Raw genomic sequence first — 15,442 nt, forward strand, 5'->3', positions numbered from 1 at the left:
TCCACCAGAGTGGAGCTCAGAATCTGACCTTCAGTGACCTTCAGAGGTAAGAATTTGAGGAATACTTGAGTCCAAAGCCGTAATAAACAGTTAGACCATATATTCTATACTTTTAAAGTGAATTATGCATAAGTGTGCAAACTACATGACATTCTGAAGGAAAAAAAACCTTAGTATACTTTAGTATTATTACTTAAGTTATATAAAATACATCTTTATAAAAAGTACAGAGTCTGTTTAAAAAGTTTAAATTATACCCACAGAAATAGGCTCACTTATTAGTACTAAAATAAAGGATTTTCAATTTAAAGTATTGCTTAGTCCTATAAAGCCATTAGAAACCTGTAACAAGTACCAGTCCTGTTTCTCAAGGAAAATGCCCTAAAACTTAAGCTGTCACTCCCACTTTCTGCAGTTTCTCCACAGGAATGTTCTGAGCAGCTGTTGCCGCGCCGCTAACCGAGGCCAGCTCTGTCAGGATCCGCACCAGGATCGGGTGGCAGAGCCCCTGCTGGCGCCAGGAAGTTGTGGGCTTGCTGTCCCCAGTCATAGTAGTCTGGAGCAAAACTTGAGAAGAGAAACGCAGTTTAGTACTTAGAGCCGCACACTCAGAATGAGGGCAGGTCTGTGTGAACCCCACATGGTCCTCCAGGCTGGCTTCTTGAGGCCAGCCACGCCTTGACTGCAGCATGCCCACAGCAGGCCGTGGTGTGAGCAGGACTGAAGCCAGCTTCTGCAGGGCAGTTCTTCCCTACAGACTACATTGTAACACTACATTGTAGCTGGTATAGGGCTGCCTGAACACCTGGTACTTTAACAGACAGCACTCAGTGCCTTAAGGTTCTCTCAGTCCTTCCCTACCCCAGAGGGGGTGGGCGTGGGGGGCCTTCTCAGCTCTACATCACTGCTGGCTGGTGAAGGAAGGGCTGCTTCAGAGGGGCAAGCATGGCTAATGGGAAATTCAGTGCTGTGGTGAGTGAAAGACTGGGAACTGGTGACTCACACCTGTAATCCTCAGGAGGCTGAGATCTGAGGATCACGGTCCAAAGCCAGCCCAGGCAGGAAAGTCTAAGTGACTTACCTCCAACAAATGACCAAAAAAAAAAGCCAGAAGTGGAGCTGTGGCTCAAGTGGTAGAGAACTAGCCTTGAGCAAAAACAGCCCAGGGACAGCACCCACGCTCTGACTGAGCTCAAGCCCCATGACTAACACACATTTTCCAAGTTGGGGTGGGGGGGAAAGGTGCACACCTGTACACTCTACCACCTGAGCTACAGTTCCACTTGGGCTTCTTGCTGGGTAACGAAAGGTAAGGAAGTCTCACAGGCTTTTCTGCTCTGGCTGGCTTTAAGCCACAATCCTCAGATCTCAGCCTCCTGTGATGCCAGGATGATAGGTGTGAGCCACCGGTGCCTGGTTAAAGACTGCTTTTTAAACTACCGTCTGCATGGCACGGCTGTGGTACTGTTGAGGAAACACTTCTGCACAACAGTGCTGGCGGAGGTCTCTAGGAATCTCAGGTCCGTCCCTTCTTCCTGAGTGTTTCACAGAGACTGGCTGCTGCCCCAGCCCCACACGTGTGTTGTGGTGCCGTTCTCTGCCCATGGCGGGGGGGGGGGATGGTGCCTGTCCTACCTTCCCTGAAGTCCCTGAGGTGCGATGTTCCAGGCAAGGTCGTCGTCACTGTCATATCTTCGAGGGTTGTCAAAGAAGTAAGATCGGGGACTGAATCCGTGGCTGGGGACCATCGTTGGGCTGGACTGCAAAGACGGGTCAGTGAGTGCGCTGCAGGGATGCAGGCGTCCCTCACAAGGGAGGTCACCCCGGAAGGTGCTGCTGCCTCCCCACAGTCACTTCTGGGTTGAGAGGGACTAAGATACCCTTTTATCAGCGTGGACACCATCTGTCAGACTGCTTTTAGTCCCTGAGAATGCCCCCAGTTAGCCAGAGTAGAGGGTTCTATTGGAACTAGATGTTTTTTTTTTTTTTTTTTTTTGTCAGTCGTGGGGCTTGAACTCTGGGCCTGGGCGCTGTCCCTCAGCTCTTCAGCTCAAGGCGAGCGCTCTACCACTTGAGCTACAGTGCCACTTAGAGGGTTCTATTGGGTATATTGTGTAACCGTGGGTGTTCATAAAGGAGAAGATAGGCTGGTGTGGGGGAGATTCTCCTCCCATTTCCACCCTCTGCCCTCTTGTGATCCTTTCCTCCTGCTTCTGCCCCCAGTCTGAACTCACTTCAGAACTTCCAAACGGGGCAAGGGCAGCGCCAGCCACTGCCAGCTTTCTCACCAAGGCCAGAGGCCAGCCTAGGACTCACCACCCACCCCAGTCCAGCCATCTGCTGTTCCCGGCTCACTAGAGATTGTCCAGAGAGACTAAGGAGAAACAGCATGTCGGTTCCCATCTGGGTCCAGGACAAGGGAAGGACAACATGTTCACACGCGGCCCAGCGCCCCTGGCCTTCCTGCCTCTGCAGATCAGGGTGTCCTGGCTGCACTGGCTCGGGCGGGGGTGGGGGGGGGTGCAGGGGGTCATCCGTGGAGCTGTGCCCTCAGGCCGCTGCCTCATTCCACCTGGGTTTGCATTCTCCACCCTGTCCCTCCCCCCCCACAGAACACTTCATGTCAACTGGGTTGAAATGTCAAGCGATGGGGCAGGGAGCAGGGACTGACTGCCTCTCAGAGTCCCTGCTGAAGTCACACCCAAGTACTACGAGAGACACCTCACATCCCTTCCTTCTAAAACAAGGGGAAACACATCGCCCTGAAAAGGAGTCAAGGAAACATCTTGGTACTGAGTTCCTGTATGCAATTGCAGAGGCTCCACTGAGAAGCAGGGATAAGAGCAAGCCCTCTGCTACGCGAGACGGGGTACTTACAAGGTCCTTTGCAGGATTTCTAACTCGGAAGAAGTAAACGACCAAGGTGGTGGGCAAGAGTTCCCACACAAAGAGCACCACTCCAAACACCACATAGCCGGCATCGCCCAGCTGGTTCTTCAGGTCTGCCTGTTGGCCAGAGGGGGACAGGGAGTTGCTGGACCGGAGCAGAGGAAGTATGTTCGAGTAACCCACACAGTTTCAACATGGCACAGCCCCTTTCCCCTAAAATGCACATGTTGAAACCCCCTAACAAACTTTCCAGGCCTTGGAGGGTTAAGAACCGTATAGGAGCGGGGCCCTGGTGGCTCACACCTATAATCCCACCTACTCAGGAGGCTGAGATCCAAGGATCAGGGTTCAAAGCCAGCTCAAACAGGTAAGTCCGTGAGACACCCTTATCTCTAACTATAAAAAAGACAGAAGTGGAGCTGTGGCTCAAGTAGTAGAGTGCTAGCTAACCTGAGCACAAAAGCTCAGGGACAACACTGAGTTCAAGTTCCATGTCCAACCAAAAGGAGGAAAAAATACTCAAAAGACGGATGTTGTTACTTTACCCTACCTCTGACGCTTCCGAATATCCAAATTAAGCTGAGTTTTATTTTCTTCAACAACCAAAAAATGTCTTGATCCAAATCTCAGCCTCCCAAGTAGCTGGGATGACAGACATGAGCCATTGCACCTGCACTGGAAGTCACTAAGTACTACTTAACAAGAGCTTCAAGGGGATGGGGAAGTGAGGTATTTGCACATGCGCCTGTGTGCACACACACACCTAGGTTTCTTAGAATAGGTGAGCAGGAAGGAGAGCCGCCCTGGCCCCAGCTGACGAGGCGGTGATGGAGCCAGCCGTCACCCTGCACCTCTACACGGGAGCAAGGTGCTTGGCTTACCCCTCCGCCATGGACCATGCCCCGGGGCGAACGTTGCATCCAGGCGCCCCGCGGCCCCCACTCACCTGGTCGGATACGTTGTACCAGTCATAGTCAAAGGAGTGGGCGTTCTTGATTTGAGAGAAGGACAAGATGACCAGGTTGTAGCAGGCTCGCGAGGTGTACAGCAGGATGACGGTGACCCCGACGGCTGTCACCTGACACACGGAGGAGCCCTGGAAGAGACGGAGGCAGGGGTGGGCCACTCCAAGTCACCGGGCCCTTCCCTGTCCCTCCCTTGGTGCTGCGCGCTGAGGGCCCGTACGTGCTCGCCCCTTCCTCGGGGTCAGCTGTCTTCCTGCAGGCACTGTGCTAGAGAAGACCCCTTTACTACAGGTAAAAAGTGGGCCCTTTGCCCAAGACCAAGATTTAATCCGGGAAGTCAGGGGGTTTGTCTGGTCAACTCCACTGTCCTCCAGCGCATGCGTTCCAGGTGTGTGGCTTGGGGTGCATTTGCAGAACTGTGGGTGGGACACGGGTGGGTGTGGGCCTCCCTCACCGCCCAGAGCTTTATCTTGGGAAGGGAGGCCTGTGGAAACTTGGTGACTCACATCCCCTCCTCATAAAAGTGGTCAATTTCAGTGAAAGGCCTCTGTTGTCTAGAAACGGATAGTGATGTTGACCAAAGAAGCTGAAAGGACTTTGAGTCATGCTGGTGGGAGTCATTACCCGAGTGCGAGGAGCTTGGCTCTGCCCGTTCCCTGCTGGCCGCGGGCATTCTGACAATGTGGGCCTTAACCCTCCTGTCCATGGGAACAGCTGGGGTCCATGAAGAGCTGGCGCGGCCTCTACAGGGGAGAGGTGGGGCTCGGAGACGGATGAGGCAGAAGCCAGCACAAAGCCTCAGCATTTTCGAGGAAGAACTCTGCACAACTAACTCCTGGGCTTTGGGGCTGCAGCCCAGTGTCCGGTGTGGGCTCTGGGTTCCAAAGCTCTCAACAGATTTCATCTGGTGGACACTCTGAGCGCCGCTGCCTGAAATCCTCCTTCAGAGCCACAGAGGACCAGGGGCACAGAGGGAGGGAGGCGACCCATGCCCAGGGGTAAGAGCCAGGCAGCGCCCCACTGCTCAGCAAGCCCTGCTCCGGGTCGCCACCTGCTGGTGAGGGACGGAGGCGACCGGCCACGCAGCTCTGCGTGCATCTTTGCCCTTCTCTGTGGCTCTGGGGAGGAGAAGGGAGACCGTGGAGCACAGGCCAGGGCATGGCTGTGGGAGGAGCAGATGAGCTTCCTGCTAGCTCCCTGTGCAGGAGGCCTCGGGCTTGGGAGGCTGCTACGGTGGGGTAAGCCATGGGCCATGAACTTGAACCTGAGCATCGACAACCACGGATGCTGATGGCAGTGTGACAAGTGTCTTGACCTCTCCATGCCTCAGTTTCCCTGCCTGCCCCCCCCCCCCCCCCGGGTCTATGAAGATTACCTCAGTTGATCAAGAAGCAGGGCCAGAGTCAGTACTAGATGCGTGGTGGCCACTACAACCCCAATGGTGCTTTAAAATCCGGGGCAAATAGCCAGCGCCTGACCAGGATGGAACCCCGCCAGGGGTTTGCACACGACACGGGGCCATCAGAACACGTCTTGCACGTGAAGCTCAGCGAAGGATGCAACACGCACAAAACGCCCCCGGCAGAGGACGGAGAGAGAGCAGGCGGCGCAGCAGGGACCTCACCTCCTTCCCACTCACCTTGGACTCCAAGTAGATGTTGGCTAAGGACATCTTGGAGATTTTGTAGAGGCAGATGGAGAGCGAGATGGCACACAGCACGAAGAGCGTGTCATTGATGGCCACGCGCACGGACACGATCACCTTCCTCTCCCAGTGTCCCGTCTTCACCAGCAACGCGCAGGTCAGGTTCACCAGCAGGAAAATGAGGCTGATGAAGATCGAGGCCAGGTAGAGGGGCAGCCTGAGCGGTGGGGAGAAGGAAGGGGAGAAGGGTCATGTCATGCTCCTTGCAGGTAGTCTAGAAGGAAGCTGTGACATGCTTTGGTTAACTACTAGAGTAAGAGCTGCTTTTCAGCGGTAGACGGTCACAGATCCAAGGTACCGTCCACAAATTGTGCCTTGGAACATCCTCCATGAGGTTCCCGGGGCGGGGGGGGGGGGGGGGGGGGGGGGGTGCTAAGCCCTCACGTGTGGGCCAGCTCCCCGGAGAACACACTGACTGCCCCGAGTACAAGAACCATGACATCAGTCTGTGCAGGCCAGTGTTTCCATTACTGAAAGTAAGACTGCAGGACAGACTTACCCAACAGCATAAGATGGAATGAGGTCATGCAGTTAGCAACCCCCAGAATTAGGGCTCTGCACCCCACTCACATCCAACCAGCTAAGGGTTAAAACTTTTTTTCCCTAGTACTAGTATTGGGGTTCTCGCTTGGCCATTTTACCCAAAGCTGGCCCTCTACCACTTGAACCACACTTCCACTTCTGGCTTTTTGGTGGCTACTTAAACAAGCTCACAGTTTTTTTCTGCCCTGGCTGGCTTCAAACCCTGATCCTCAGATCTCAGTCTCCCGAGTAGCTAGGATTACAGGTGTGAGCCACTGGTGCCTGGCTCCAAAACTAATTTCTAATTATCTCAGTCCTGAACAGACAGACTTCTTTCTTGTCATTATTTTCCAAGTGAGACAGTGTAGCAAGTCTTTCCACAGTATGTACACTGTATCAGGGGATCTAGGCATCACTTGCAAATCCCGGACCATATGTGGATCCCCAGAGCTGAGGGCCAAGCTGGTGGGCAGCTTGTGTCCACTGGTTGAAGTGGTCTCTGCCTGCCTACTTGGCTGTTTGCCACCTGCACTGCTGCATCTGTGTGTGGTCAGCCCAGTCTCCTCTGACTTCTAACCTGGAAGCTCATCCTCTTAAGTGTCCCATGTTACACCTAACTTAGACCTCACTCAACAGCCAGCTTAAGGCTGGACTAGACTGGTTTAACTTGAATATGTTTGTAACCCAAATCAGAGAGCAGTAAATTATGGACTAAAAGGGTCTTGTTTGTTTTTTTTTTAATGCCAGCCCTCTTGACCTCAGGGCCTGGGTACTACCCATGTGCACTTTTGATCGAGACTAGCACTCTACCACTGGAACCATAGCTCCACTTCTGGCTTTTTGTTGGTTAACGGGAGCTAAGAGTCTCACAGACTTTTTTGCCCATACTTTCTTTCATACAGGAGATCCTCAGATCTCAGTCCTGAATAGCTAGGATTATAGGTGTGAGCCACCAGCACTGGGCTGCATTAACAGCCTTCTCCTACTGCAACTAAACTCTCTGCTTCAAGAGGGGACCCGGCGTACACAGTACTCCAGCCAAACCCTCGTCCTTCTACCAAGACCCTTGGATACAGTATGCACCCTATTATCCCCATCTTCTTCCTCCCTGGTGAGGCTGTGAACCCTTACCCCATAGGGGGGGAAGCGGCCCACTGAGGGAAGCAGAGAAGCAGGCAGCTCCTTGGTGCAGTAACTTATCCCTGGTCCCTTTGTGTCCCTTTCTCCGCTTCCAGTCCATCATGGTTCACTGAAACCATGAGACAGAATAAACCCTTCCACTCTGCCCACATCAGGGACTGGGCCACAGGGAGAAGAAAAGCAACTAATATGGGCTTGGAGCTTTTGTCTCTAAAAGGAAAACCCCCGGATCCCCTTGTACTTCAATGAGCTGACCCTCCCGGGCAACAGGGACAAGGCTGGCACTCAGGACCATGGTGGGGCTCGCAGAGGAGAAGAGGAAGCGGGTGCCTGCGAGAACGGTGCCGGGCACTCACCGGTATTTCAGTAATTCTGGAGAATACTTGGACTTGGCTTTGAAAATCACCTGCAACGAGAGAAAAGCATGCAGGGTGGGTCCCGTGCAGGGGACCCTGCACACCACCCCTGCGGTCATCTGGAATCCCTCTGCCCAGGCCCCTGGGCACCGCACTCCTCCTCCAGAGCCACATCTGGGAAGCTCTGTGCTGTGCAAACGGGTGTTTTTGTATTTGGGGTGTTTTATTTAAGCTGGGTGTTTAAATGTATTTGAAAATGAATTAAAAAGAAAACAAAACCCGAGAGTACTAACCTACAACACATAGCCCACCTCTGTCCCCAGCTTGTCACCGGCACCAAGCCCACTGGGTTGGAAGGTTACGTGTCCTCGATGCCAGCCACAAACTCTGCAGTATATTTAAAACAATCAAAAGCTTTTGAAGCCAGGTGCTGGGATTCACACCTGTAATCCTAGCTACTCAGGAGACCTGAGGATCAAGGATCAAAGCCAGCCCAGGCAGGACAACCCATAGACTTGTATCTCCAATTGACCCGCAAAAAGCAGCAACTGGAGCTGTGGCTCAAGTGGTAGAGCACTAGCCTTGAGCAAAAAGAGCTGAGGGGCAGTGCCCAGGTCCTTAGTTCAAGCCCTGTGAATGGCACACCAAAAAAGTTGGAGATGGCAATTTCTCAACGGCCTCAGAACTCAGCACAACTGTGGAAGTGCCTGCGTGGGGTGGGTGGATGTGGCAGCCTGGTGTGGCTCAAGTGGCTGAACACTAGCTTTGAGCACAAAAAGCTCAGGGACAGTACCCAGGCTCTGAGTTCAAGCCCGAGAACCTGCATCAAAAAAAAAAAAAAAAAAAGGTCTACACATTAGTACTTGTCTGTCCTGGCTTATTTAGCCTAAGATTCTCCAGATCAGTGAGAATGAATACTATGTCCAGCTCAGAAATCTGCTGGGTGGATCTTAAAGGTTCTGGTGCTTGAAGCGGGGGCGTGGCTGCCCCCTTCCCTCTCCCCAATCCATGGGTTGTCCATAAGCATGGAAGGGCATGGCTGCACCTGTGGTGGGTGTGCCATTAGCATGGAGGGGCGTGGCTACGCCTGTGGTGGGTGTGTCTATTAGCATGGAGGGGCGTGGCTACACCTGTGGTGGGTGTGTCTATTAGCATGGAGGGGCGTGGCTACGCCTGTGGTGGGTGTGTCTATTAGCATGAAGGGGTGTGGCTGCACCTGTGGTGGGTGTGTCCATTAGCATGGAGGGGCGTGGCTGCACCTGTGGTGGGTGTGTCCATTAGCATGGAGGGGCGTGGCTGCACCTGTGGTGGGTGTGTCCATTAGCATGGAGGGGCGTGGCTGCACCTGTGGTGGGTGTGTCCATTAGCAGGGGATGCTCCCAGGTATCAGAATGTCAGAGTCACCTTGAACCTACACAACTCTTGTCAGTTATGTCCAACAGAGGTGGAAAGAACTTGTGTTCAAAACCTAAAGCTGCCCCTGGGTCTCTCCTATGACCCTGGCCCACGTCTCCCCCGAACCTCACGGTCCCCCCCACCCTCACCATCCCCCAACCCTGGTGCCTCTCCATGACCCAGGGTCCTTCTAGTGACGCAGGAGAACCCCTGGCTGATGCCAGCATGACTCAACCCTCGGCTTCCTCCTCCATAAATCACTGCCCACCCCTGAACTCCCAAGGCCTTGGTCTGTTCCCAGCTCGAGCTCCAGCTGGGTTCCCAAGGCTCGCTCTGGTTTTTCCCAATGCCACACTGGCTGCTGCGAGCAGAATCATCCCACACTAATCTGTGGAGTCACAACATCCCTCTCACCACCCCACACAAGAAATCCCTGTGGTCCCCGGGTACATACAGGTCTGCGACTACAGGAAGCACTCTACTGCCCCACCCAGACTTGGTGTAACATCCTGCTTCCTACACCCTAGCAAAACATGATCCGCTGGGAGGCGCCACTGCTGTGCCAGCCTTCCAAGCCCCATAGAAGAAGACAGACTGGGGAACACCACACTGTCCCCACCACAGCAGCCTCCTGCTACACGCATGGTCCTGCCAGCGGGCTGAGACAACTGGTAGACCTTCCCAGTAAGTGTGAAGTTCAAAATTGCCAACACCAAGCACAGACTCAAGACCAAAGAGCCTCAAGCAGTACAACGCCAGCCCCGAGCAGAGAAGCCTGAGGGGATGGTGCCCAGGCCCTGAGTTCAAGCCCAAGATATTAGCACCAGAAAAACAAAAAAAAAGTGAGTCTGGAGCTGCCCCACTAGGGCTTAAATCTGGCCTCTACCAATGGTCAGCTGTGTGACATTGGAGTAGCCCCCTGACCTCTCTGTGCCTATCAATAAAACATGCCAGTGGCCATCTCCTGTGTGTCCACAGCTCAGGTAAACACTGCCACCTGGTAGGGGCTGGGTCAGGTTCACTGGGGAAGCGTGCAAACCTCGGTTGTATACACACAAGCACCACCGGCCCGGGATCCCTGCCGACCATAAAAGGAACTCAACCGGCACCAAGGTGAGAAGCCACCTAGCTCACTGCTCACTCCAGGCCGTGCCCTGCCCACGCTGCCCACTTCCACAGCCCCTGCTGTGGAAACTACGTGCCCCCTGACCCCGGTCCACACTAGAAGCTCCGATGTGTGGAAGGACAAAGGGAACACGGCCCGTCCAAGCTCCAGTGCTGCTCCGGACTCCCAAGCCCCGCCCCCAGACTCAGGACACCAGCGTGAAGCCCACTCTCCAGCGTGGGCTCGGGGCGGCCTCCCAGGAGCACAGGGTTATGTTTGAGATGGGGCCTTGCCACCTGTCCACGCGCGTGCCTCGAGTGAAATCCTATTTTTATTTATTTTTGCTTCCTTGAAGCTAGGATAACAGGCTGGGCCCCAAACCCAGCTCCTTCCACGGAGATGGGGTCTCAAGGACTTTTCTACTTAGGCTTGCCAGGATCCATAATCCTCCCAACCTCAGTTACCCAAATAACTAGGATTACAGACCTGAGTCACTGCACTGGCTGACCACCTCACATGCTGACACTGCATTCTGACACCACCACACCCCAGCAGCTGTGGCCGGCTTCATTTCTGTTAATACCTTACCTGAGCACCTGAGGCGGGTGACTCCCTCCATGTGTCTGTCAGCAGTACATACCTCCAGGTGATCGGAGAGTTAAAGGAGGGACTAATTACCAATTGGCTTGTGGCTACCGGTGACAATCAGCAGTGCCTGGCAGATTAGTGCCAATGAAACTGAAGTTGCCTTGTGAATTTGTCATTCAACAAACTCTGACATGTGGAAAGACACAACTGTGTCTCTGACACAGGTCACTTACAAAGACAGGACGGAAGCCTCATGTAAAAAATACCCGGGTAGGAGGAAGACAGAGTCCATGCACACCTTCCCAAGGGTGGGGCCTGGGGCCGGGGCACGGTGCCCCCTACAGGATGGGAGATCACACAGCACAAGGAGGCGTGCCAGGCATAAAGGATGTGACAGCAGAGAAAAGTATCCTCCACCTCTCACTCCTTCCCCCAAACTCCTGCCCCTTCTCCTCCCCCACGTCCAGCCTCAGGACCCACTTCTTGGACAGCTCCCAACCCTGCTCAAGTCTCTCAATGCTTTAACCTCCTGGCCTAAGGCCTCTGAGTCATGGCTCCCTGTGGACGCTCTGTCCCATGGACACTTTGAATCAGCCCACATGAATCTGAGTCACGTCCCTGTGCTCCCGCATCTCCCCAACTGCATCCGAAATCTGCTTCACTGAGTCCTGTATGTACCTTGTAGCCCTCTAAATTTGTGGGTGTGCGTGCACACACACACACACACACACACACACACACACACACACACACACAGACTTGAAGTCATGGACTCACACTTCCTTAGCTTTTATGTTCGTGGCATTCTACCTCTTGAGCCACACCTCCACTTTCAGATTTTTGCTGCTTCTCTGGAGATAAGAGTCCCACGGATTTTCCTGCCTGGGCTGGCTTTGAACCGAGATCCTCAACCCCCTGAGTAGCTAGGATTACAGGCGTGAGCCACCGGTGGCTGGCTTTCAAATCTTAAAATTCAGAAAAGAAGGTACTGCGTTAGGATCTGAGTGTATTTGCCCACTGTAAGAGATTTCAAATAGGACTCCATCAACACAAGCCTCACACTGAAATGTGGGTGTGAATCCTCCCTCCTCCAGGCCCCTGAGCAAGTCATCAACGCCTTAGAGCCTCCTTTCTGCTCTGGAAGATGGGATGGTTCTCCGGACTTCCTCAGAGGTTGTAAGGCATAAGGACAAAACACTCAGATGGGTGCCTAGCATGCAATGTGCATGTGTGTATGTGTGTGTGAGAGAGAGAGACAGAGACAGAGACAGAGAAGAGATCGAGACAGAGCCACCTCCAGGGTACAGGCAATATGGATCAAGGACATCTGTATGCTCAACCCAAGAGCTCTAACATGCCTCTACCCTGAGACTTGGCTTTCCAGATAAGATCTTACTGTTACTTTTACTTTGTCTTTCAGATAGGGCCTCCCACTGGCTCCCAGGCAAAGATCCACCTCTGCTTCCCAAGGAGCTAGAATTACAGATATGTATCCCTCACATACCTTGCACTCAGCCACTTGAACTATGACCCCAACCTGTTACTTTTTGTTTCTGAAACAAAGGCTCAGTACCTTCTCCTAAACTGGCCTTTACTTCACTCTTTGGTCCTGGAACTTGAACTCAAGGCCTGGACACTGCCCTTGAGCTTTTTGTGCTCAAGGCTAGCGCTCTACCACTTGAGCCACAGCTCACTTCTGGCTTTTTTTTGTGGTTAATTGGAGGTAAGGGTTTCATAGTCTTTTCCTGCCCAAGCTAGCTTTGAACCACAATCCTCAGATCTCAGCCTCTAGAGTAGCCAAAATTATATGTATGTGCCACCGGTGCCTAGCCTGAGTCAACTCTTGACCTCCCTTCAAGCAGCTACACCCCCATCCCCCAGAGCAGTGCTACCTCCCTCTAAACTCCAATTTACTCAGGCTGAGACCAAGCCCAGGCAGTTAGTCATTGTTGAGGGTCCCTATTCTGGGGGCTCCCAGCGGCCCAGAACCCTGGTGATGGCACTTTGGGCTGAATCACGCCTCTGAAGAACCAGAATTCTTGTAAGCCAGAAATGACTGTTCCGTGCTAACTTCTGCCAGCCTCAAGCTCTCCTCTGGTGAAATGCAGTTTGCTGAGGCACCTGCTGATGGGGCCGCATTCGGAGGCCAGAGGCTCTGTCTGCCTGCTCAGCAGTTACACACCAACCAGCAGATGGTGCAGAAAACCCTCACCAGACTTTAATCCAGCTCTAAGTTCAGGATTTACATGGGATTAACCACAAAGCCATGCCAGTCCCTGAATTTGTCCTTTGAGTCCTCAAAATGGGGACATGGGCAAAGCCATGACGCGTGACCACTGCCAGTTCTTGAGGTGACACGGACTCACTAGATTTCTATATCATGCTCAGCCAACCACTGCAACCCCAGGACAAGGCCCAGGGTCCCTACAAGGCAGCCTAGAGCGGTTTGCAAGATATCAAAGTAGAATCAGGCTCATGGGGGGGGGGGGGGGCAGGGGGCGGCCCTCACTGGAGAGCCAAGCCCTCTCCAACTGACCACCAAAAAGCTGCACGTGGTAGAATGCCAGCTTTGAGCAAGAAGGCTCAGGGACAGCGCCCAGGCCCTGAGTTTAAGTCCCAGGACTGGCGTGCATGTGTGGATGTGCGTGTGCATGTGTGTGTGCACAGTAGTACTAGACAGACAACACTCGTTACTCCTGTTGGAAAGCACACCCACCCAGAGTCTTCCCTGCGCATCAACTCCTTTAACATCCCTGATCTCCTCGCCACGACACTTGCTATCTTTCCACCAAAAGCACTTCCTCCTGTTTGCAGGCCGCGGCTCCCACTCCACTGGAGAGGCCGCGCTGATGCGGACGGGCCGGCTCACGACAGGCATCGGGGAGACGCTTTTAACCACCTCGTTTATTAAGTCCACGGGCCCACGCCACCACCGGCCCACGAACGCCGGGCGCCCCCGCGGGAGCGCATCTGCCGGCAGGAGAGGAGCCCTGGCGGGTTCTCTCGGCTCTCCTCGGGCCAGCCCCGCCTGCGGCAGCTGGGGAGCTGCGTATGCCCCACGCGCACGCATGCACTATGCATATGCTCACACACCACGCGCACAACAATGCGATACACTACACATGCACGCGCCACATGTGCATAACTATGCATGTGCACACGCGTATGCGCCACGTACACGCGCACAACAATGCGATACACTATACATGCCTGCGCAGGCTCCACATGCGCGTAACGACCCATATGTGCACACACGCATGCGCCACATGCCCGCGCCACGTGCACATACCCCATGCCTGTGCACACACGCGCACGCCACATGCCCATGCACAGCACACGCAACACACTACACATGCACGCGCAGGCGCCACATGCGCATACACTACACATGCACACACATGCCACATGCACGCGCACACCACATGCAATACACCACACATGCACGGGCCACATAATGCACGCATCATACATGCACTCCCGCACCCACACATCACATCCACGCGCACGCGCACACGGCGCGCCTGGTGGGAGGTGGACGCTGGCAGGACAGCCGGCCCCACGGCCAGACGTGGGAACTTCTCCCCGGACCCGAGCCGGTCGCTGCCCAGCGCAGCCCACCGCACCCGGGAACCGGCGGCGCGCGGCACCCCAGGCCGGGGCTCGGGCCAGGGCCGGGCAGGCGGAGGAACCGGGAGCGTTCGGGGCATCCAGGCCGAACGCGAAAGGGCGCAGCGGGGCGCCGTGCTGAGGCCCCGCAAGTGTCCGGCCCTGACACCTGGGGGACCGAGGGGGTCCCCGGGAGACGGGCCCGCAAGGGGCTCGGAGGACCCCGGGACCTAGGCCCCGGCCTCGGAGGGGACCTCGCCCCCCCCCCGGCCCGCGGGCCCCCGCGCACCTGCGCGAAGTAGAGGTTCATGAGCGTGAGCGTGAAGAACTGCAGGCACACGGGCAGGCAGTAGAGCAGCCAGAAGACGAAGGGGCCGAGCGCGTTGGCCGCCACGAAGTCCCGGAAGTAGAAGGAGAAGAGCACGGTGCGCAGCGAGGCCCAGAGCAGGCACAGGAAGAGGAAGACGCTGCGGTAGCTCAGCCGCTTGTGGCCATGGCGCAGCGCCAGCCACAGCTGCGCGTACACGAAGGCGAAGAGCAGCGCGTAGAAGGCGGTGTAGACGGCCGTGAGCCCCAGCGTCACGTCGGGGGGCACGGCCGGCGTCAGCGTCGGCGGCTGCGAGCCGTTGCGCGCCGGCTCCCGGGGCGGCGCCGCCATCGGGCCGGGGGCGCGCGGGCCTCATCGGGGCTCGCCGTCGCCGGGATCCCCGCGCCCCGCCATCCGCCCGCTGCCGCCGCCGCCCGCAGCCCAGGAGAGAAAACAAGCCGCACTTCCTCCCGCCGCACCACATGATGCACGGGGCGGCCTTTGTCTGCGATTGGCAGCGCCGCGCCCCCGGCCCGCGCGCCCGCGCCCGCCGCAGCCCGCCCCGCGCAGCCCCGCCCCGCGAGCCGGGCCCTTGTGCCCGCGCAAGCCCGCTCCGCCCGCTGCAGACCCGCGCGCCCGCGCACAGCATCGCCCCGCCCCCTGCGGGCCCGCGCACAGCATCGCCCCGCCCCCTGCGGGCCCGCGCACAGCATCGCCCCGCCCCCTGCGGGCCCGCGCACAGCATCGCCCCCGCCCCCTTCAGACCCGCGCGCCCGCGCACAGCATCGCCCCGCCCCCTGCGGGCCCGCACACAGATCGCCCCGCCCCCTTCAGACCCGCGCGCCCCGCGCACAGCGTCGCCCC

The 15,442-nt window shown here is 55.8% G+C and overlaps 1 protein-coding gene across 1 annotated transcript; it reads right to left on the bottom strand.

Annotated features, from left to right (window-relative positions):
* Nucleotides 1-80: 80 nt before the first annotated feature.
* On the bottom strand, nucleotides 81-14,999 carry Gpr137b (G protein-coupled receptor 137B). The gene is made up of 7 exons (XM_042686181.1): nucleotides 14,561-14,999; nucleotides 7,578-7,627; nucleotides 5,494-5,716; nucleotides 3,836-3,985; nucleotides 2,878-3,006; nucleotides 1,636-1,760; nucleotides 81-567 (listed from the first exon to the last, which is right to left on the bottom strand). Exons 1-7 carry the CDS (start codon nucleotides 14,927-14,929, stop codon nucleotides 456-458), a joined length of 1,158 nt encoding a protein of 385 aa, XP_042542115.1. The 5' UTR covers nucleotides 14,930-14,999; the 3' UTR covers nucleotides 81-455.
* Nucleotides 15,000-15,442: the final 443 nt, after the last annotated feature.

Source organism: Dipodomys spectabilis, unplaced genomic scaffold (genome assembly GCF_019054845.1).
Source record: "Dipodomys spectabilis isolate Male_0828 unplaced genomic scaffold, ASM1905484v1 ptg000096l, whole genome shotgun sequence".
In the NCBI taxonomy this organism is placed as follows: Eukaryota; Metazoa; Chordata; class Mammalia; order Rodentia; family Heteromyidae; genus Dipodomys; species Dipodomys spectabilis.

Bases quoted from the DNA above. Each gene is read 5' to 3' on its own strand.
- Gpr137b (XM_042686181.1), bottom strand. From the start codon at position 14,929: ATGGCGGCGCCGCCCCGGGAGCCGGCGCGCAACGGCTCGCAGCCGCCG. The intron at 7,628-14,560 runs GTGCGCGGGGGC...CTCTCGTTGCAG, and splicing joins TGAACCTCTACTTCGCGCAG to GTGATTTTCAAAGCCAAGTC. The intron at 1,761-2,877 runs GTAAGTACCCCG...CCGTCTTTGCAG, and splicing joins GAAATCCTGCAAAGGACCTT to TCCAGCCCAACGATGGTCCC.